Source organism: Sturnus vulgaris, chromosome 5, assembly GCF_052056855.1.
Source record: "Sturnus vulgaris isolate bStuVul1 chromosome 5, bStuVul1.hap1, whole genome shotgun sequence".
Classification (NCBI taxonomy): domain Eukaryota; kingdom Metazoa; phylum Chordata; class Aves; order Passeriformes; family Sturnidae; genus Sturnus; species Sturnus vulgaris.
The window spans coordinates 28,217,926-28,242,363 of NC_142247.1; the positions used below are offsets into that span (position 1 = coordinate 28,217,926).

Sequence of the window (24,438 nt, forward strand, 5' to 3'; positions counted from 1 at the left end):
CCAGTATGGTCCTTTGCCTGAAAAGGCAAGCTACACTATTTTTAGAAACCAGCTTCTTTCATAGGTGCTAGCAATTTGGCAGTGATTTCCATTACCATGTGTTTTTAAAGTCTACAAATTTGCATTTCTCTTTTGAATTTTAGATACCATTCCAGGGAGACAGTGCATGTCCTCCTGCTTCTTTCTTCTTAGACAATTTCCTAATGTCCTAATTTACCTCAACTCAATCAAGGTTAGTATTATTATTTAGTACTGCTAGTACTGTAATGTATGGAATCACTACTTTTATACTGTACTACGTGAGACACGATGGAAACATAAAAAGATACAGAAATGAAACAGTAAAAATAAAACATAGGAGTGATAGTGGGACATAAGTGGTCAGTACAGTAAATTGATTAAAATGTAAAGAAGCAATTCAGAAAATAGTACCATGCAGCATGGTGGGCATGATGGACTCATCACACTTGTAATCAGGCTTTCTGGTGGCATCACAGAAGGTAAGAAATATAATTAAAGGAAGGCAATGAAAAAAAAGTATATTTATGGGGTAGGAATGGAAGGAAAAAACCCAAATGTTTTCTTAAGACTTATCAAGTGAGTGATAGAGATTATTGTTGCTGGTTAATAACTGGGGACGTTTTTGTGAACAAGAGTGTGTGGGAAGATAGGACACAAAGAACTCTGAAAGGAATAACATTTACATTTTACATGGAAAAGAGTCACTGAAGGGCTAAAATAGGGCAGTATTATCAAAGCAGTAACTTAGGAATGTTATTTTTGCAGAAGTTATCTGAGTACCCTGCAGGCAATGTTGCATTTTTCAAAATAAGAGAAACTTGAAGTCAACATCATGCAGCATTATCAGATCAGTGGATAGAATGGGTATAACTTACAGACACATAGTTAAAGTCAGATGTGGAGAAAGAGGGAGGCTGGAGTGTGATTATGGATTAAATGATTGCAGTCTTGTTCCAGTGGTTTGAAAGTAGAGGTGAAACAACTCTGTGTTTGGTAGGAAGAGGAATGAGAATCTTAAAAGAAATTATTAAAAGAATTGGGAGATACACAAGATGAGCATAACTACAATGTTATGAGGAGTATGAGATCTAAAGAAAAACATGTGGTTGTAATGGTGCCCAAAAGCAGCTGCTGAGTGAAAAATGGTGAAGGTATAGTGTTTTTAAACTTTGTCTGGAAGGAGACCTTTGAAGAAATCCCAGTGGCTTTTGCCACTGGAATGGCTCCAGTGGAGTGGAATGAAGAGATACCCCACCACCACTCCAAACTGGCCTATGTGTGTAAAGAAAAGGAAATTAACAGTAAGAATTGCTTTGCCTTACTTGAGCCATCTAAAAGTTGGATTTCTAGTTAGAACTGGTCATCTGGTATCAGTTTATTGCCAATGGGTATAGACAGTAATTTCCAGGGAAGTCATTCTGTGTATTTCTTACACTTATAGTGCAATTAATTACTCCACAGACATGCTCAGCTCTTTCAATTTCCTTGGAAAGGTTTTTAAACACCTAGTTCTAACCTGAAAAGGTCAAAGTTAAATGTGATTACAAACCACCTCCAAGGTATATGGGACAAAAATTTACTGCTTACTACTTTTCTTGCTTGTTCCTTTTGAAGTAATTGATCATTCTCATAATTTTTCAGCTGAGACTAGCTATGCTCAGATTTACTTAAGTAATTTCCCTTCTCTATAGGTCACAGGGATGCAAAAATAGTACTTTCTGTACCATGATACAGGCAAGGTGTACATGGATTTACCTTTGTGTTTCATTCACAGGAATAAAATTCAGTAGAACCTCTTAAAAAAGGGCTGCCCTCTATGAAGATTATTTGCTTGGTATTTTCTCAAGAAACATCACTTTCATCCATGATCAATTAAAACTGCTTTAGGTATAAGAGAGTCTCAGAGGACACCTTACTATAAATGTATTGCCAGCTGCCCCGAGGGTGACATTATAACTCTGTCAGGGATTAACTAAGTAAAAAACAACTTGATTCAGGCTCTACTGAGCTGTGGGCACAGTGGGAATTCTTCATTTTTAAGCTGGGTATCTGAGCATCTCATTGAAATGGACCTCATTCAGAGGACAGTTGATTTATGAAGACATTGAAGACCTCTAAAAAGACCACAAAAGAGTAAAGTGCAGTACATATAATGTGGTTAAAAAAAAAAGAAATAAAGAAACTAGCTGCTGTAAATGTGTTGTATTTTCAGCAGCATTTTTTCATTTCTCCTGGTTTTGGTTTTGCAGTAGGTCTTGTCTCTAACACTTACATGGCCAGGACAGAATGACACATTTTTTGAGTTTGGTTGTTGATAAAGGTTTTTCTCCATTTTAATTATGAAATGCAATGGGGTGTACTTGAACAGAAAAAGCATTCACGCAGTAAAGCTAGCATCTGGCTCACCAGCTTTGCTTAATCTGGAACTTATGCTGATTCACATGTAACTACTGTTGAGAAAGAATGCAGTGAAGTGTCATAATCCTCATACGGTGAAACCCATTAATTCACCGTAAGAGCACTGAAATGTTTTCACAAACTGAGCTTAAAGGTTCATCCCAATTAGTTCTTCCTCATGCTGTCACACAGTTTGCTGTATTTGCTGGCTTGTACATGCTACCACAGCCTGTTTGGGTGAAACCTGGACATTTGGCAAATAGTGGTAATCCCTCACCTTTCCTTTCAAGGCACTTAAATGTATGTGGGTGGACTAAATCTGTACCCTTTGCAGACTGCCTGTGACAGTGAAAGGAAGAGGTTCCTCAGTGTCCCTACATCGTGAAAGAAGATATTACTGGGAAAGGGATTTGTGCCTTGCTTAATTTACCTTTTGTACAGTCCCAACTATTTACTTCTTCCTCAACTCTAAAAGAGGGAAAAAACCAAAAGTTCAATCTTCCTACACAAGTTCCGTTTCCTTTATAAATGTATAAGGAAAAACATTTCTTCTTCCCTACATCTTGCTGTTATGCACATAGGAAGGCTTTCCTTCAGTAACTATATTGGATAAACCACCTCTTTTCCCATGCTCTCTCCTAAGCACTGCACCACTGCTGGGAAGGAACTTCAATCCTATTCATGCTTGCATCTGGTATTGTGTTCTGTCTTACCTCTGCCAGCTCTACCGGTCTGGCAGTGTGTGATGGTGTTGAATGTAGAACACAGCTGACTTTTGGTCATCTGAGTTATATTTCAGTCTGACTGTGATCAGGTCAACCCCAAATATCAGCCTACCCTGTACATTGAGTTACATTTCCTGCTTTGACCTATGTAGCTTTTCAAAAAACATACAGCTAGTTCAATCTGATGTGTCCTAAACCAAATGTGTCATATCTAGTGTTATGGGAGAGAAAAACTCAGTGTTGCACTTCATCTAGAGAAGGGGGTACCTGTAAGTAAGGCTTGCTTAAAGAAGTCCTATTACCTGGTGTGCTGCCTGCTACAGCCCAGTACTGTGGCTCCACCTCCACCATGAGATCCATTTTTTCCAATTAGCATCCATCACATAACTAGATGCACAGGATCTCTTGATAAACCCCGACAAGTCTTAGGAAAACAGACTGTTCATTGCCTTTAAGATTCAAGGAAGTCAACTGCCTATTTACCCACCCTAGTGGTGAAGTAAGTGCTTGGGAAGTGAAAGATACCATGGCAGCACAGCATGTCTTCACATGCCCCAAGTGAAAATTATACCCACAAAAGCTGCCACTGCAATTTTGAGCTTGGAACATTTTCCAGATCTCTCGTAGTTAATACTCTGGAATGTTTCAGCAGTGTTTGTAGTCATGAATGTAGGATGGAAAAGCTAGTCCATAATTTTTCTGCCCACTGTTTATAAATACCGTATGTTCCTAATGTGGTATTTTCTTTTTCCTTCCCATTGTCTTCTTTATATGATCTGAGTCAGATTGAGGCAGGGGGGCTGTATTTTTTATGTTTTTTTATCATGGGAGGAGATTTTTTGTTGTATTTATTTGGGTTTGTCCATATTTTTCAGAGTTACTTCTACAACAATGATACTTTTAACTTCAACTATGCCCAAGCCAAAGCCGCAATGGGCAATTTTAGTGAAGCTGAAGAGGTATGTATTTATTTTCTTTGAAAAACAGCAGTAGAAACGTTTCCCCCATATTCTCCTCTTTCCTTCCTTTTCTTCACCAGGATCTTCATGTTGGTTGAAAATAAGCAGGTTCTGTGGAACATCTTCTTCCCCTTCTTAGGGGAACTGAAACTCTCAGTGAGCACTGTTCAGAAAAGATTATCTTGCTAATCTTGTAATGGGAGGTATACAGAGAGTCATGCTGCTTATGGTGCATCACAAGAGTGCTTGCAGCTACCTCTAATTGATCAAAGAATGGCCTCTTAATCAGATTTTCTACGCTTTGTCTGGGATCCCAGGCACTCCTTTTGTTCAGACTGAGTAGGACATGCTAAGTAAAAGACACTGAATAGTTAAGAGCTTCTAGGTGTCCCTAGAAATTTGTGTTTTAAAAAAAAAACCTTCCTCTGGGATATGTGGGAGGAAAAGAGGAAGTGTTCACTATCTTATTCAGCAGCATTCAGATGCAGCTGGAAGAGATTAACTTCTAAACCCAGTACTTTTTTATGTCTGTGTGCAGCAGAAACTTAATTACAACTAAAATATGCAAAAGCAAATAGCTATTATGAAAGTGGAAGCAACATTTTCCACAAGACCAGAAAAGAATACAAGCCACAAAAAAAAATCCCACATCACATAGTCTAAAGTGAACAATACAGGTTTTGTTGGTTTGGGGTTTATATTTTGTTTTGTTTTTCCAGTCTTTCTGACTTTTTAACTATACAGGTATGTCAATAACAGAGCCCCCCTGGTTTTACAACTTGACTTTCCACCTCCATCCCAACCCTCCCATCCAGCACCCTCACCCTTTAATTTCTGTGACCCAAAATTGCATCTCTCTTTAAGAAGAATATCCAGGACTGTAAAGAAAATGGATATATATTTCATTTCAACAAGCTTTCAATTCACTTAGCCTCATGAAAATCTTTCAATACTGTGCTAGCAGGCTTGTGCTGATTCCTGAAACTCCATAAGAATGATAATGCTGTAAGTAAGTTTTAGCAGCAACTAGGCAACAAAGAAACACAAAGTTGTAAACTCCTGTTAATCTACATTTTTCCTCTTATGTTTTTAGAAGCTGTTCTATAGAAACTTGTGTTATATAGGTGATGCATTAAATACCAGAATTCTATAATTACATTGATTCATCTGGCCTCATGTCTGATCTTGGGTTGTGATGACAGTTCCATATAAAGATCAGCCTTCCCCAGTGTCTCATAAACTTGCAAAACATCTACATATAGCACTTACTAAGTTATTTAAAAGCATAACTCCCTGGACATAATAAAATAAAACATATGATAAAGTGTTACTTACAGTGATAATGCTGCTTTCTTTTTATCTCTTCCCTATTACTCCTTCTCCTCCCCCCCCCAAATTAGGGGATCAGCAATATTTAAGCAATACAAATGTCAGTAATTGGTGTAACTCACTGTTTATGCATACATCTATTCCTGTAAAGGTATTTTGATTTTTGCCAGTAGCATCCAGTATAGTTACAAATATACTTGAGAGAGGCATAAATAGCTTTTTTTTTTTGTTAGACCAAAGTTAGAGTACACTTTAAAATGTATAACCTCCCCCACACATCCTTTTTTATGTAGAATGTAACAAACCTGTATTTGTACAGTAAGGTACAAAAGATGAATGCTTTGCCTGAGAACCTTAATGAAACCGAAATGATTAGAAATGGCTCATTGCATTGCAGACCTGGAATGATCTCTGACATGTACGGAAGGAAAGTGTCATCTATATGTGAAACTTCCAGTATTTCAAGAAGATGCTAATATAATTGCTTGCATTGCTTTCTAAACAAACACATTCCAAATGGCTTTTCCCACAGGCCCAGTGTTCCTTTGTGCTGTTTGTGCTGCATGGCCGCCCACTGGCGCTCGTTCAGGGCAGGCCGCACCCTCTGCACAGCTTGGTGTTCTGAAGCTGCACAAGTCCCTTGACAAACAGGGCTGTGTGAATCCTCCACCTACTCCACACAGAGGGATGCCCCCTACACTGAAATTGCATATCCAAACTCTTCTCATGAGCAGTTGTTTGTGTGACTTAAAACTTATCTGTGTGTTGAAATGAGGAAGGTTTGCCTTCTGTTTGTTCAAAAGTACGTGCATGTATAACCTTTTATTTTCCTTCTTCCTGCAGGTGTTCCTTTTGATCCAGAGTGAGAAGATAAAAAGTGATTTTGTTTACCTTAGCTGGCTGGCTCGCTGTTGTGAGTCATTTTACTCTCAACATTGCAGAATACAGATCCTCCTCTATTGCGTCAGTCTTGGCAATCCACTTTCCTAATTGAATTTAATGTTGTAGGTGGATTCAGGACTATGAAAGTGAAAAGCTGATTGCACTAGTTATAGTGTGGGTGGTTATTGCACCTTTCATACATCTGGCTTTTATAAGCAATTACTGGTTCAGTGCAATGCTGTTATAGTACTGTCAATGCAGCTTTGTCCTGACCAGTGACCCTTTTTTTTCCTCAATTGTCTACTCAGTTGCTTGAGTGAAGACTTTCTGACTTAAAAGACTGAGTTACAACTCTAAAATGTTCAGAGTAGAACACAAAATAGAAGCATTCATACTGGGTCAGGCTCAAGGGTCTGTCTGCCTTCAAGGTTAGCCAATGTCAGATGTCTAGGGAAGAGAGGAATCAGGCAAGCATACACAGTATTTTTCTTCCTACCATGTTACTCTACATATTGTCCAAACTCCTGTGCCTGAGGGATAGCCTTTATAATCTCCAGCATGTGTTTTTCTTCCAAAAACTTTTAGAAGAGTTCTTTCTTTGAATTTCTTTGACTCCAGGAAACTTTTGCCATGTTTAACATTCTGTAGCAAATCTTATTTACTTTTTCTGAATCAGTTTTTAAAAAGCTGCAGAGTACACCTAAGTACAGAGATAGCTGCAGTGCCACATACTTTTCTAAGGACTCGAGTCTGAGACTCCCTTGGCTAATTTGTTTTCCTTACGGTGCCTCATTACAAAAATGTTTTCTTATCAAACCATTTTCAGCAGTTATACTGGAATGTAAATATGTAAGCTTTGGATGTTATGCCATATTGCAGATGTAGTAAACATCTCCTAATATGATCTTTCCAGACAGGCACATCACACATAGGGATGCCTATCTATGACTGTTTTAGGATGTGCCAGTTTATTTCCTTTTTAATTAAGATGCAGTACTTGATTGTGTCTGAGTGTTTTATATATAGTTATCTTTTTGTGTGAAGTATGTAAATTACTAACAGATCACCTTGTAATACATTAATGTCAGAGTACAATTAAGGATTGAATGGTAAAAATTCAGTGCTGAAATACTTCCAAGGGGCAAAAAGTACCAGAGACATGCATCCTTTTGCATGACAGAATGTATTTTTTTGTTTAGTATTATAGTACTATTTATACCAAATTCTCCTTGAAGAGAAGGTCAAAAAACATTAGATTATCATAGAGCTGCATTGCTCTAGGTAGGTTGGTGTTGGAAATTGAGAACTGGCTGTTTACCACTGTATGTGGTATCTGGAGTTGATGAGAGATAAATCCGATTTGATGTCTTGCTGCCTCCTAAATGAGAAGAGTCTATAAATTCTGTGATTTGATATTGCATGTTTATTGTTGATTATTACCCATTCTACCTGCAGTATAAGTATAGACACGGTGGACACAGATGTAACAAGCTAAACAGTCCCTCTTTTGAAAAAGCACAAGAGTGATCCTTATGTGAATAGCCACATACTCCCAGAGCAGCTGTTAAGGAAAACTTAAATTAATTTTCTTTTCTCCCAGTGTTTGAATGAGCCTGGAATTATGAATACCAACCATAGATTCAAGAGAATGCCTTCTTATCACCAGGAAATAGAACCTTTCTGTTTAAACATTGTAGAAGAATTTCTCCTCATCAAGATGGAATATTGAGATTGATTTATTTCTATGTATACCAGTGATGTTTAAAGACCAATGAAAAATTCAAGTCATATATACAAATTTAAAACTAGCACAGGATCTCAGGAGTTTAGAAACATTTTTTCTAGTAATGACAAGTTTTGTTATGCTTGGAGGGACTTCAACCTCTCCCCTCTTCTTTTGATTTGTTATGAATCATGGGAATTAAATGTTTAGACTGACGTGGGCACCAAGTATTAAAGACCTCAGTTTGGTGCCAATTAAAATTTTTTTGTGCGTAAGAACACACAATCCTAAATTTTACCATATAAATGGATTGCCACAGTTCCTTGTCCTGCATAAAAAACTTCTCTGATGCTTTCCATTCTGTTCCTTAATCACATCTCAAATCATGAGAGTTGTTCTTATTGTTATCTGTGAAATATAAATTAAGATGTAACCACTATAATTATTCCTTTTGACAATGGTATTCTCTGCTGGATTGGCTGTTATCACTAGTAAGGCAGAAGAGAAGTTTCCCTTCCCAGCCTCATGTTCGTGGCTGAGGCATTTACATTAAACAAAGAAATACAGGAATATCCGTTCCACCTGCTACTGAATATTGTGTGTAGCATATTCTTTTCACAATTCCATCTTTTTCTTATTACTGCAGATATTATGAATAAGAAACCACAGCTAGCCTGGAAGCTCTATCTGAAGATGGAAACCTCAGCGGACTCCTTTAACCTATTGCAGCTCATTGCAAATGATTGTTACAAAGTGAGTTTTCTCTTCAGAACTTGGTGTATGGCATGTTAATTCAGTGATAATACCAACAGTCTTTTTTTGATACTTTTTATCATTGTCACCACTAGTGAGCTTTCTTTTATGAGGGCAGGATATCTAATAATGTGAATGAGTTGGCAAGGATTAGTCAGTACTTTAACCTACAGACCTTCTTGGTAGAGAACCCATTGATTAAAATGTTGGTAAATTACTGCATGCTTGAGCTATCAATAATGATAACAGTTGATTCTACTAGGGATTCCTTATGGGTAGAAACTTTAACAGAAAAAAATCTAGCATAGATTCAGCAAGACACTTCATGCTGCTTTTTTTTTCCTTTCTTGAGGGGAGACAGTATTGTGTTTTCCTTAAAGTTTGTGATGGGAGAGACTCCTTGTGATCTCAAAAGCAATATTGTAAAACTGAAATAATTCTCTCTTGTACATCTTTCAAGTACTCAGTTACCATCGCACCCTAAAAGTCTAGTTGCTCAAGCAAGTGGTTCTGCCTCTAGTGTTTCCCATAGATGCAATTTGTGAAAGCAAGTTGACAATCAGACCTCATGTAAAATCTCTAGATCATTTAAAGTCTCACTTAAATCAGTTGATGGCTTTGTCTTAAATTTTTTTCAAAACCTTCTTATCCTGAAGAGAAGTAGCTCCACATTTTGGATTTATCTAGAGCTCTTAAAAGCTGCATTTATAGAACTAAATTTTTCAGCCTAATTATGTGTCTACATAAATGACTGCTCCAAAATCGCTACTTTGATATTATAATTTATCTTTCTACACTAGCAGCTATTTGTACCTCTTGAAGTAAATGGCAAGGTCCATGTTGTTTGATTTTATGTGGCATTTTTCAGTTGTTTCTGAAACATTGCATTATATTGGAGGTCCACAGACAGCACCAGAGATGTAACTTAAGAAGGCAGTTGCATTAGGCTTTACTCAAAAGAAAACAGAATGAGCATAGATGGAACAAGGTAAACAGTATCCTGAGAGTTGGTGTAGCTGGATACCTCATTGCCGTGCTGGTAGAAATTGTTCAGTGAAGAAGTTGGCATGCAGGATTTCATGCTAATTTCTTGATGCTTTTTATGCAATAGCCCATCTTATCCACATGGGGAACAGCACATGACTTGGGGTGAAGCATTTCCTAGATTTATGCCAGATAGAAGGAGAACATTAAACCTCTACCTGCTCAATGGAACTAGATCAAATACTAATTTGGATAGATCAGTATTCTAATTTTTCTTTTTAACTGATATATCTGATAGCATTCATACTCACTATCTTTATTCCCATACATTTAAGTGTTTGCCAGTCACCAGTGGTTAAAATCAACATTTATGTGAAGAAAAGAGAATTATTACTCATCCTGTAGTACCAGTGTTTCTCTGACTAAGGTTTCCAAATGTAGCTCCCACAGCCTGCACTTTTTTCTCTGCAGGCTTCCAGCTACCAAAGGACAGGAGGTTGTACTCAGTCTACCTTCTGTGATCTCTCATGGGAAGATGCTAGTCACAAACAACATTGCCCTTCAGGCTTGCCCAAGTGGAGAACACTCATACAGCCCACATGAGATATGCTGTGATGACTTCAAAAGCCACAGTTAATCTGGTCACTCATTTTGCATTGACCGTTGCCAAGCAACTTGCTCCTGGTTCCCAATTACAAGTAGAGAACCTAAAGCAGAAAAGATAGGGTACACACTGGATTTTCCTATGCTATGAAAAATTTTGGATTATAGAGTCACTGAATCTTCTTTTGACTGTATTGTAACAGCAAAGAAAAAAAAAATAAGTTAAACCCAGAAGATAAACAAATATGTGGCCATGCCTACATGAGGAAATGTTTCATTTTCAAATGTCTGGACTAGTTGGAGGTTGATATTCTGACAGAGGTTTTGGTATAGTTAGTACAACACTGGATAAGACCACCTCACAAAAAGATGTTATTATACCACCTGTTTCTGATCTCCCCAGCTGCAATGTCGCTGTTCTGTGTCACTTGCTGCCTGCAGAAAAACAGGAAAATGCACATTGCTTCTACAACTTACTGCTGATTTCAGAAAACTGAGCTCAGTGTTTTTAATCCCCTTCTGAAAGGTGGTCAGGAATAATGTTTCATTTTCTGTGCAGATGCGTCAGTTTTACTATTCAGCCAAAGCCTTTGATGTTCTGGAGAGACTGGACAATAATCCTGAATACTGGGAAGGCAAGAGAGGTGCTTGTGTGGGTGTATTTCAAATGATCTTAGCTGGCCGAGAAGCAAAGTGAGTATTCTGTGTTGTATCTGAATTGATTTTGCTCTTTTCCTATTTTCAGCTAGCTATAAGCCAGAATCATAATCTCAGCTTTAGGACTAGATATAATCTTCCAATCTTTTATTAACCTTTCAGAGAAAGGCTCTGTCCAAAGGCTCCATATGCAGTGTTTGACTTGAAGTGTATCTTCCACACCAACAGTTATAGAATATATGGCAGAGAATAATTTATGAGCAAGCTGTGGACTATAAAATACTTTGGTCATCATCACTAGGAAAAGCTAGGTCATAAGTGTAGTAGTACGTTCATGAACTGGGGGAAAACAACATAATTTCATGATGATGGTGTAAAAATGGAAAACTATCACATGACATTTTAAGGTGCATAGAACAGAACTAAGGAAGCATTTACTCAACACTGTAGGAAGGACATTATTTCTCTAAAAAAGGAGTAGATGAGACTGTTTACATTAAAATTTGCCTTCTGAAGACACTTACAATGTCACACAAGTATACTTACTTGATGAAAGCTTAAAGGAAATCATCTGTGTTACTGATAATTTTGTTTTCGGCCCATTTCACTGGATGGGGGAATGAGAGAGAGTAGTGAAGTATTTAAATACTGCTTAAGCAGTATTTAAGAACTGCTCCCTTGTGAGTATTCTGCTGTGATGCCAGATGGCCATTGTCCTCTGGCCAAAGTTGTTGTTTCCTACATGACTGGTAAGTGTGTATCTTGGTCTTCCTTCTATTCACTTCTCTGCTGGAATCTCATTAACTACTATACCTTTCAAGTGTCTTTTTAGCAATCACTGCAGTACATGCAGTAAAATACACATAGCTTGCCTGATGCAGTTAAGTTCTTACTATAAACTAACTGGCAAACTGCAGCAGGATTTATATAGGTTTAATAATAATAGGTTTATTCTATTGGGAATGTTGATTTTTATGTTATTTGTGTTTATGTGTATTGTGTTATGTGTAAGGTGCTTTGGCAGTGTTTAGCTAGATGTTGCCATACTAAAGACTAGCAAATAACATTAAAGATTTTTTGAAGTTTGGTTCGTTCTGGGGAACAATTTTGCAAGAGTAAGGGTATGTATACAAATACACACATATGTACATACTAAACTAATTCTTAAACTAATATTTTGGTGACTTTTTTTTAACTTATTTCTTTACAATTGTATACAAGACCTTTTCATCAGTTGCTTTTTTTGTCTCTGGGATTGCACCTAGCATGCATTTTAACCTATTCCAGCACTGCAGATGAATGTTTTGTGAAATAGTGTGATGTGAATAGTTTATTGTATCAGTTGGGTCTAACACTCACTTAAATCTTTGCTTTTCACATTTATAGAGAGACTTTGCGGGAAGTACTGCACCTTCTGAAGAGCACTGGTAATTCTCAAGTAGAATACATTGTTCGCATCATGAAAAAGTGGGCCAAGGAGAACAGAGTCCCTTTTTGAGTCAATGTCACAAAATGAACCAGGTGAGTTGATGTATGTCTGGCTGCAAGACAAGAGTCTTGGCTTTTCCTGTGCATTCTGGGTGTCTCCTTCCTTGCAGAACTTGAGGCATTCAAACAGGTTGACCCAGCTGAGGAAGTGTGTCCTGTAGTGAGATTCAAAACATACAGCAAGTTGGTTTTGTGTTTTTGGGTTTTTTTAATTAAAACTTTATTGGTACTTTTTCTGTTGCACCACTCTATTCCTCAAAGTTTCATTTTTTTCAATAGTAGTTTCAACTGTCCCCAAAATCAAAGTGCTCCTCAAATGGTCCCCACGTTCCTCCACATGAGTTACTGCATGTTGGGAGGGTTTCTCCAACAAGCCTTCTGGCCTCTGGAGAAGAATCATGTTACATGACTCAGACAAACCTACTTCGGCAGGTAATGGAATGTGGCAGAAAGAGATGGTGACAGTGATACCACTAGGCACTACTAGGGTATCAGATAATACAAAAGGCTTAACACAGAATCATATAATCATAAAATAGCTTGGGTTGGAAGGGGCATTAAAGATCACCTAGTTCCAGCCTACCATGGGCAGGTACAGCTTTCACTCAGAGCTGCTCAGGTCCCTCAGAGTTTTATCCAACCTGGCCTTAAATATTTCAAGGGATGGGCCATCCACAACTGCTCTGAATAACTTGTTCCTGTGCCTCACCACCCTCATAGTAAAAACTTTCTTCCTGATATCTAAGCTAAATGTAATTTCAGTTTGAAACCGTTCCCTCTCATCCTGTCACTACATGCCTTTGTGAAAAGTCTCTCTTCTTTAGGACTTTTATAGATTACCTATCTGGGGTAAAGTACAAAGCATATTCTGAGGAGTATCCTTTTCTGAATGAATTTCAACTACCAATACCTTAATTTGGTTTTTTTTTTTGTCTAAGGATTGTTTTCTCTCTTATCATCTTTTTCAGAGCATGGAGACTTATTTGACTGACGGTATTGTTCAATCAATCTCACTTTGAAATTTAACACTCAAAACATTTATTCATGTCTATGTAGTTCACATGAGAACTTTAGCAATCTGATGGATAAAGAGATCTTTTGAATTATTTTCTTCAGCATTTACCACCGTCCTGAGCAATATATTCATTATACTTTTGGATTTATTATACTCTACTGTATTTTTACAGAAAACGATTCAGGGAATACATAATTCTAAGAGAAGGCAACAATTATAACATAAAAATGTGTTATATATTTCGTAGTAAAAAACATTTGTATATTATTTTTAAAAGGAAACTTTACATTTTATAAATTTGTAAAATACTTCAGAAGTATTTTTTTATCTTTTGAGGGGAATTCAGAATACCATATTCTCTACAGTCTGTGCATTGATTAAAGCTCTTATTTGAATCTACAGTTGAATGTCGGATTGGTCTGTGTTGCTTTATACTGCAGAAGTTGAAATAGAATATTCATTTTGCCGTGGAAGAGGGCAGGTTTGTGGCTGATTGTGAAGTGCATGTTCATTAATCAGTCAAAGGCCTTGGTGCTAATCTTATGCTAGTTTGGTGAAACTAAGGCAGCTGGGTGTATGTGGAATATGCACACCTTTCTGCCATACAATGTGTCTGGTTCTACTGCTTTAAGCAAAAAATGTGGGTATCACTGTTCAGGTGGCTAGAAGTACATTGGTGCACTTAAATCTAGAAACTGATCCATCACACTGGCAACAATAGGCCTTTCAACAGGGGCAATGTTACACTCATTCAAAAGAGGTGTGAAAGGAGCAGTATTTTCACTGAAAGCAGTTACAAAACACTTTACTTTTGAGCATTTTTCTTTTCCATCTCAGTTTAATTAACTTGGAACCAGATTGGGAATACAATTATGAATCTTGGTACAAAGCTTCAAAAAACTACGTTGGTGACTTTGTAGCAGATGTTAAATGCATCTAATTACTCCCTTTGTTGAAGCTTAACCTGCAGGAGAGCTGAAGAGCATCCAAATCCATTACAGACCATTTTACATGTTGGTTGAATCTTCTGGAATAAGTGTGATGGCTTTGCAGCATAAGTGCTTGGGGGCCAATTTTAAATTCTCTTGTCTGTGACTAGGGAAAAAGGTTTTTTTAAAACCTCACCTTTATTTACTGTAGCCATAATGTCATATTTGATATGTTAGATAACATGGGGTTTAGCACAGTGCATTTTATTGACTGATAATAAAGCTTTTATCATTTAAGATATAACAGGGGACTGCAGGGCTTTGCCCTGATGATGAAATTTTGAGCAGTGATGAAATAAGGTGCTTTACACACTGTCTTAGCATTTAGGCCTCGGTAATAGAACAGATATGTAGGCACTATTAAAATGCAGAACAAGAAAAGTATTGAAAAACTGGTATTTATATTTCTTTAGCAATACGTCTAGAATGTGTGTTACATTATTTAATCTGAGGTCATATTCAAAGAGCAGAGATGAGAAGTTGCTTTAGCTGATACAGAAATGAAAAGTAGTAAAGAATAGGTAAAATTTTATCCCTGTCCTTTTCCATATTTCCCTAAACTGTGGAAATGTAAGGAGTTAAGGTATTCTAAATAAGATAGCTAGGAGTGAAGATAGATGTGGAGGAAAACAAGAAAAGTGACATATTGAGCAAGCAGGCAGTGAAGAATGCATGTGCAGAGTCAGGAAAATGAGTAAAATTTATTGGGTCAGGAGTAAGTGAATAAAAAATTGAAACAGTGGCATTTCAGATAATGTAATGAAAGGAATACTAAGGCAGAAAGAAATTGCTGCATCATTATAATTTCAAGGAAGAATATGGAAATTAGAGTTATTTCCTATACTCTGAATAACCATCTGATTCTGGAAAAATAAGCTACAGAGAATGCACAGAAGGTACTGTGCTAGCAATCATAGCATTAATAGTGACTAGTAGAGAAAGCCAAATCCCAAACAGCGTGTAACTGCTTTTAGTTGGGTGCTGATCCATTCCTGATGGATAAGAAAGTCAACCTTGAATTAAACTTGTTAATACCTGAACAACAGCTATGGCAGTAACATCTAAGTGAATTAAACTGGAGGGAGCAAGTTCACTGTGAAAGAAAAGTCATGTCACATTATACCCTGGACTGTAGCAAGCATTTAGGTTTCTGTGGTTCCCTCAGCTTGAAGCTGGCTCATTGATTTTCATAAGAAAGCTGTCTGAGTGTGAATGAGGAACTTGGCTATTAGATAGTCAGACACAAAGTAAACAATTACCTAAATGGCTGTTGCTACCTGTAGCTTCACTATACAGGAGCTATACATACATTGAAGAAAATGTCTAGATTTTGCCCACTAGTTTACCATTTAATCATTTTTCCTCTGTATTATCTCCAGAAGCAATTTCCACTTACTCTTTTTGAAGTTTCATTTCCAAATTGCCCTCTTCCCTTTCAATCTATTACATGGTCATTGAATAAGTAGACAATTGCATTAGTGTTACCAGTAACCTTAAAATCAAGTCATTAATCAACTGCTAGATAAGCTGGCCTGTCACTACAGAGTGAAAGATGGTAGATTTCACCAGTGTTGAATCCAGTAAGTAACTCGACTTACAAAAACATATTTGCCAGAAAAACTTAGGAGTGTTAATTTGAAGATGGATAATGAAAATCTTTATTTTGAAAATTATTCAAATGGTTAAATCATATTTGTTTTTTTATAAATTGTACCTTAATTCTAAATTCAACTTGTTTAGCCTTGTTTTCTAATGTTCAGTTCTTCCAATGTTCATCACTGCTGTTGGCCATTAAAGCCCAGCATTCTTTGGTTGGGTTTGGTTTTTTGGTTGTTTTCTGTGGAGTTTTTTTTCATCTTTAGGTATGCTTAAAGTGCAGCAAGTCAATTCTTGTTTGTATGAAAGACAGCTTCCTCTGTAAAGGTGTTTTGCAGGCTAGAATACTGGCAATGGGTTTGTCAACAGATTTTTTTTTTTTTAAACACGGCTGTTTAGCAGTGGGTGTAATTTATCTCTGTATGTAACATTGGAATATGCTTCTCCACAGTGCTGCTTGCTGTTCTCCTGCATGGCTACTCAAAGACTGCATTCACTCTTTTTGCCATATTGTCACAGGGGAACCTTGCATTAAACTGGTTCTTGGCTGGGACATGATATCTAGGATTTTTCCAGAACTGGTATTTTCCAGAATACAGTCTATCCTTTGGAAGAGACAGCCTACCTTTTGTTCTTCAAAAATACATTTTGTTCCAATTGGCTCAGCTTTCCAGCTTATGCAGATCACTCTGCATGACTACTTATCCCCACTAATTATGAGTTTGTTTCTCTGTAGCTATTTATTAGCAGCTTTACAGCTATATCTGGGTCATCAAGGGGTATGTTGGATCCTCCAGACTTCCAGGATCCTCAAGACATTGTTATTGCTGACTGATGGCTGCTTTTCATCATTTGTCATTATCAACTTATTTAACGTGTACCTTACAGATACGGTATTATGCTGTTCTTTAAAATTAGGTATATGATACATCAGAAAGGTATGCATTGCATGTGTAGGGACTGCAGTATTCTTATATTCAGCTAAATTTGTAAAAGATCCATGTGATAGGAGATAGTTCCCTTTTATTATTAGATGAGCCTTTCAGCATCCCAGAGAAACTGATAGAGTCCAGTTGCTCAAGTCCTTTTGCATCATTTGAAACAAATCTTTTTTTGGCCCTGCAAACACATTTAGCCACATCCTAAAAGGTTACCTTTGACTTTGTAGAGTTTAAGCTTTCATTTGGAGCAAATAAAGCAGGCATTTCACATTTCTGGGCAAGGGACAGCTCCTAAATTCCTTACAGGTCTCGCTTAATTGACGATTTACACTAGCACCTATTTATAGATTTAAAAATAAAAGTAATGTCTATATTTAGTAAGAGCTGTGACTTTTGAGAAGACATAGTGTATTCTTCAAACAGAAAGAGAACTTCCATTTCAATTCATGTTTACATGCTTGAATTGAGCTTAGTTGTGCCACATTGTATTATTCTTAGTAATTCTTTAGAAGAGTTTAAAATAATGCAGTAAATAAATAATGGTCTTTAATATGTTTTTGCAATAGATCTTCAAGACCGTGAGCCTTCAGTTATTTGAACAGGAAATATGCTGTCTCATAGTTTGTGTGATTCTCAGATACAGCTGAATCAAACTAAAAAGTGGGATACTATGTATGCTGTTCCATGAACCTAGGAATTGCATTGAGTTTTTTGCAGTCCTTAAACCACACTTCAAGCTGGTCCTTAACTGGACATGACTGGTGAGCCTTAGACTCCACCTTGATCACTGTGAGCAGCTTCCATGTGGCCAGTTCTGTGAAAAAAACTTACACAACAGTGCAGAATTATAAAAGGTAACATTCTAAGAACACATATAATGATGTTGACATTGTTTACATCGTGTAGAAAAGAACCATGCTCCAATTCCAACAGCTGCATTGCTCATTGTAACAGCTACAATTTTCTTAGATAATTTTGTCCTTCTTAAGCATGATGGGATCATTATGTATGTCTACTCTAAAGCTACTTGTAGTCTTTTTCTTGCCTTACATTAATGGGTGAGGCCATTATATGCGAAGCCATTATGTGACAAAATTCAGTATCATATTTTGCAGAGCTGGTGAATTAAGTCATATCACATGTCATTGTGTCTCATGAATCCATGTATGAAAGCTATCTCTAAGACAACATTACAAAAATTAAATTATAGAACCTGGTAAACCAAGCCTGGTATATTCCCATACTGATGATTATCCTAGTGTTTTCATTCTACCAGTTCAGTCTTACTTTTGTCTGACTTACTCATGATGCCACATGCTGAACGTAGTCATTACTGAACAAACTGAGAAGCTGTCTATATAAAATTGTGGTCGTTTTCCCCACCATTTAAAGGCAGAAGAGCTATTTTCTGGTCAAAACAAAGTAATTTCTGAGCCAAGCTTTACAAGACTCCCGACTGATTTAGCCAGTTATTCTCAAGCAGGTTTTATCACTGTGTCCACTTCTCATTCTGCACATTCTCGTTCCCTACTGTTTTCCCTTCCTGTCTCCCCATTAATGTGATGGGCCTTGCAGGACTACTGCTAAAGTACTGCTGTTTTCTACTTCTCCCTTCCTCCCCTTGCACCACTTCTGACATGACTTGCCTTGCTCCCACTTCACAGGCATTTGAGGCAAGATATTTTCAGATTTGTAAAATTCTAAGTCCTGTGGAAGACCAGAAATCAGCATGACACTAGGAATAATCAGTCTCTTAAAACAGTGAGGAAATGTTCAAATAGGAGTAGATTGTACTATTACTTACCAATGTCAGGGGTAATTCTTTAAAGGTCAGAAAAATTACATTTGAAATGGAATTGTTATATAGTTTGTTTTCACAAGCATTTCAAGTATGTAGTGTCCACTCTATTAAAATTGTCACTTCTATTTCCTCTATTCTACACTTGTTTCAATATCCTCAAAAAACTTCACATTTCATGTCTTCTCAAAATCCAACTTGAGGTGGAAAGAAAATAGTTTTAAAGAATTTCATTTGTCTATTTAAATTATTCATGTATGAAAAATCGTTTTTCATATGTAATTTTTCAGATGCTATTTTTAATGCTGTGGCATTAAATCATAATAATTTTATGCTGTGGCATAAAATCAAAAGCAGCTTTGTGTTGAATCTGCAAGTTCAGTATGTAGTTAATTCTCGGTGATAAATATGTGCTTTGCTTTTTTGAAGGCAATTTGGCTTGGAAATAAAATCATGGAAGTATGAAAATGCTGAACTGCACATGCAAAGTATGCTTCTGACTATTCTGATCATAAGCTTGTATGAATGTTAAAAATGTGGTAATTTGTTTATGCAATCACTCTCAGCTGTCTGTGATAATGTGCACTTATCTAGGTGTGGAACTTACATCAGTAGAAGCAGTTTCCAAAGTGCTGAGAGGCATTAAAAAACTTGGTTAGGAAACTGGAGTTTTGGTAAAATGAGTCTGAAAGTCACAGGAGGAACAAAAATGAAAAATATTTCTTCGAGGTCACAGCAAACATTATGTTGTATGTCTTAATAACTTTTAGAAGATTGTTTTGCCATCTACATATATGTATTACATGAAATTCACCTTTTTGGGAGGATGAACATTGCTTGACAGGTGTTGCCTGAACAGTAACTATAATAATTTTAAATATATTACAATATTTAATAAAAATAAGTTTCCTATAATTATCACAGTATTTATATTTCACTAAAAACTAAAAATATCACCGTGGAAAGTAACCAAGGTTCCTCCAGCCAGCAGTCTGCCTGAGCTCTCAAGGACACTGAGAGTGTTTGTCTTGTACAAGGTCAGCACTCACAAGAGAAAACCTTTTGTACTTCTGAGAATTACTTCCACACCCTCTTACCTCATTAAACAGCATTACTACTGCTTTAAGTGTAGAAATTGCAATTCAAACTGAGAACTCCCTACCTGGCTAGTCTCCTTACTCCTGTTACAGGTGGGTGGCAAAGCTATAGGAAATCATGACTCATATTCTTGTGTGACTTTCATTACCATTGGGAGAATAAAACCGGCAGACAACAATACAGAGATAAGACAACAACCAGGCTCTAAAGTTTCAGACAGCTTGGTAATCTTCGGCTGCCTCCAGGGGTGCTGGCCTGATGGAACAGGCTTTTCATCGGAGATAAGCATCCCATGCCACAAGTATCTTTAAAGAAATTGTGCATTGAGGAAAAAAGTGAGGGACAACTCCCCAGAGCACATAATCCGTCTCAATCTCTGTAAACATCTAGGTGTTTTTACACTTTCAAATTAGCAGGTGTGAATCATAAAAGCTACCATTAAGGAAGTCTATTCTTTTCAAAGACAGCTCCTCTTCAGTTTTAAACTCTGCTTAGGTACTCTTTAAGTGACGGTCACAATCAACACATAACAGGCAGATGCTCCTCAGTTTAAGTTTCTTTGCCAGTTCATTGAAATATGCTCCCTTTGTATATACGTATGTATTTTTAAGGAAAAAACGCGTATGTGTCCACGCATATTTCTGGGTACTTCTCTACAAAATCCCTTCTGTAATTATTTCTGATGTAATTTTCTTCCTATTCTTTCTATATTAAAAAAAAAAGAAAAATCCAGGATTTCAACTAAAAGGTTATTTTAAAGAATGATTAAATCGTTCAGGTTGAAAAAAAACAACTTTAAGTTCATTGAATCCAAGAATTTACTCTGCAGTATCCTAGCTACCACTAACCATGTCCCTAAATGCCACATCTACACAGCCCTTAAATACTCCTAGGGAGTGTGAGTCAACCACTTCCCTGGGTGGCCTGTTCCATTGCCTGACAACCCTTTTGATGAAGAAATTTTTCCTAATATCCAATTGAAACCCCCTTTGGTGCAATTTGAGGTCAACTTTATCTTATCCTGTTGCTTGTTATTTTAGTAATTCAGTGGCTTTAATTTTTTTGTGAACACTTAGAAGGTAACTAATTTTTTCCCCTCTGTTTTTTTCTTCCTTCTTAGAAAAGTAAAGAGTAAATCTGCAAAGAGGAATTTCCTAGGGATTCACTGCTTGGCAGAGAAAACATCTCAGGGGCTAACATCCCCAAATTAATGTCATTTAAGACAGAGTCCACACACCACATGCAATTATTACTACTGTGGAAGTTTACAGCTTATTTGTCAAACTCTACTGAGTTCACCCTTAGCCCTAGGAAAGCTTACAGAGAAAAGTTATGCTTGCTCCAGCAAGAAATCTCAACACCAGAAGCAGAAACAATTATTAACAATTAAGTAAAAAATAAGATGTAACTAGAAAAGTGTTCCTCTTAGTTACAATTGATTTTACTATTGTTATCCAAAGGAACAGATGACCCATGTTCTGCTTGGTAAATGCACCTACTTAAGAGCTGATATTTAATGTCTTAATATTTCGTCTTCTCTACCGGCTCAAAAGATGTTCCCACAGCAGCTTCTCCAAGCAGCTTGCTCTTCTTTGGCAAAGATGCAATTCTTTTTCTCTCTCTGTTTTTTTCTTCCTAACTTGCAACTCCATCTAAACAGAGCTCTTGAGGCTTTGAATTTTCTCTGAGGTTCCTGTAAGTCAGCAGTTTTATCCTACGTATTATCCTAAAGAATGTTACAATGTTCTGTAGGCCATAAAAACCCCAGTCATTCAGAACTTGTGTCAGCTTTAAATTTCTCATTGAGAATATTCTTCTGAACAGCACAGATGATAGATACCCTAACATCCCCACCTTTGGTTGAAGAACTCACACTACCATGACACATCCCTTCCTGTAAATCCCTTTACTTCTTTCACATGAAGACCTGCCCTGATTTCTAGCTTACGTGAGATAAAAGCCAACATTTTGTTTTCATCAGCCACCTCCGAGATACACAGTCGTGCCATTTATGTTGTTCTGGCACAAAAGATGGTGTTGGAAGACCACTTCTTATCTCAGCAAGTGAGTAAAAGATGCACCTAAATCCATTCCTAGGGGTAAAAAGTGCTTCCAGTTACAGGAGCAGTAACTACTTTTTGCATAAAAATTGTTGCCATTTTTAAAACTTCCTATTGCCATTGAAACCTTGCATTTTTGGTCAGATTTGTTCAAAGCATTTGTTAAAGCTCTGGAGAGGCATTCACTGTCTCTTGGTCTCAAATTCTCCAGTAAGTGAGGCTTGAACAATTCACAGGGAGAAAATATGCGATAAAGTTCATTATCACAGTTCCTCCTGAAATTGTGACAAATGAGTATTATTGCTCTGTCAAAGGAGATCCTAATTACCTGACTCTAATGCATACAGCTTTCCTAGAGTGAATCTGGCATTTCACTACAGTCCTTCCAAACAGTTTACTTCACTGAAAAGTGTACTTCAGACTTCTTAAGGCTGTGGCAGAGCTGCTGATAACAGCTCGTAAATACATGTGCCTGAGGAAAGAAAGCTAGAGATATATTCTTCAGGAAACATAATTTTTACTTAAAAGAACAACAGTAAAAATCTGAGGGGGAAGGATCCTGCAGATAAATCAGTTTTCTAAATTATATGAAAGGCTTTGATTGGTGTTTGATTTTAGAAAGAAAGTGGGTGGTTTATTTCTTGATTCGGGATCTGGCAGGGAGTAACTTAGTAAAGCTGTAAGAGGAAAAAGAAATTTAAAAAAACGCACTTGAATTCAGAAATCCTCATTAAACAGAAAACCAGCAATGCTAGTCATGTTGTTGGTGCAGTGGATTCTTGTGATGCAGCAGCAGTTCTAGTAAAAGCTACATAAACACCAAACTACCTGCAGCTATATCATCTGACACAGAAATGGAAGCTGCAGCTGCTGTGGCAACAGTTCCAGTGAAAGGACCACAAGGATCAACAAGATGCATGGTTGGACCATAACAAACCAGGGCTATAGTGAGGAAGTAGCTGATGGTAAATGAGGATATTCTCACAAAAAAACCCAAACCAAAACCCCCACACACAAAACCCACAACAAAACAAAAGCCAACCAAGCTTAAACCTGACAAAAGCATCTTGGAGACTTTTGATTAGTGGAGATGTGACTGCCACTGGTATGAGCTGGCTGCCACTACAGCTGCTACCTCTAACGTAGATCCCAGTTCTCACCTTAAGGAAACTGCCATTCCATGCCACCTAAGCTTATTATGTAATATTATTATACAAGCAGAACATGTTTTCTCCTGCATTCCCATCCACGGACAAGAGGCTCATAGCTCATGGAAGTAAAGTAATAGCCTTTGAAGCTGAAAACAAGCTCCTTAGAGACCGGTATAACTGATGATAAGGCCAGCTCTGCTTTCTGGTGGGACCCTGGGCCTGCTGCTGTGGGGTGTCCAACCCAGAGGAAGCCACACAGTGATTTCCACGAGGTCCAGGAAAGCAGTGACCACTGGTCTGTAATGAAACAAGGTACAGCTCTGACTCTACCACAACCAAGACAAACAGCCCAAAAGCATGAGAATGCTACAGACAGAGAAGCCAGTCCAAAGTCTGTCTCTATTGTTTTCTGTATTTGAAACTAAGTCAGGTCAACAAACTGCTGCTCACTGATGTGGCTTTCGTATCTGTAGTTCCAAGCATCCACTTTGTCTGATCTACTCATACTGGATTTCACCAGTGAAATAAAAAGCAGTTTTAATAGCACCTCAAAATTGCTCTCTTTGTGCAGTTGTTAAATTTTTTTAAACTTTTAATATGCCTCTCTGTGTCCTTCAGATAACATACAAGGGGAAGGAGTCTGTATTCGATGTTGGACTATTTTAGCATGGCCATATCCTGAGAGAAAGGAAAGTGACTGGCAGAACATCTCTAATTAATTTTTTTAAATGATACTTTTAAAATTTTGTGTTGCACTGACAATGACAGCACCTTATACTATGTACAGACAATACCCGAGATGGAGCTTAATGACAAAGAACAAAACAGATAGCAAAACATAATACAAAGTATGGATAAATTACAAATCAAATGTGGTTACTGCGCTGCAAAGAGAGAGAAAAGACAGCAACACACACGGACTTCCTTTGGGGAAAAAAGGCCAACTTTATTGTACAGACAGCCCGTATTTAAAGTGTGTTACGTGCAGCTAGGACAGGACAGTGGTTCATTGGACAATTGGGACAAACATCCCTGGGACAGCATGTCCGGATGTCCCATGGGAAAGACACCAGGTGTTAATCTTTATTATTAATTCCCTTCTGTTTTTCACCAAGTTATCACTCTGGGAGACTGCCTCCCTTAACTGAAGCTGTAGTCAGCTTGTCAGCCTGGGAATGGACCTGAGAGACAGGAGAAATCCAGGCCTGAAAAGAATTGCCAAGCTGTAATTCTTTAGCTCTCTAAATGTGTGTCCCACAATCAAACTCC

General features: G+C 37.4%; 1 protein-coding gene across 1 annotated transcript in view; it reads left to right on the forward strand.

Annotated features, from left to right (window-relative positions):
- The window catches only part of IFT56 (intraflagellar transport 56), a 45,826-nt gene extending 31,889 nt beyond the window's left edge, over positions 1-13,937 (forward strand). Inside the window, exons 13-19 of the mRNA XM_014882634.2 lie at positions 144-232; positions 4,019-4,102; positions 6,275-6,344; positions 8,683-8,789; positions 10,936-11,069; positions 12,420-12,554; positions 13,490-13,937. Of these exons, the coding sequence (XP_014738120.2) occupies positions 144-232; positions 4,019-4,102; positions 6,275-6,344; positions 8,683-8,789; positions 10,936-11,069; positions 12,420-12,531 (596 nt within the window). The 3' untranslated portion in view covers positions 12,532-12,554; positions 13,490-13,937. The remainder of the gene's footprint in view (positions 1-143; positions 233-4,018; positions 4,103-6,274; positions 6,345-8,682; positions 8,790-10,935; positions 11,070-12,419; positions 12,555-13,489) is intronic.
- Positions 13,938-24,438: the final 10,501 nt, after the last annotated feature.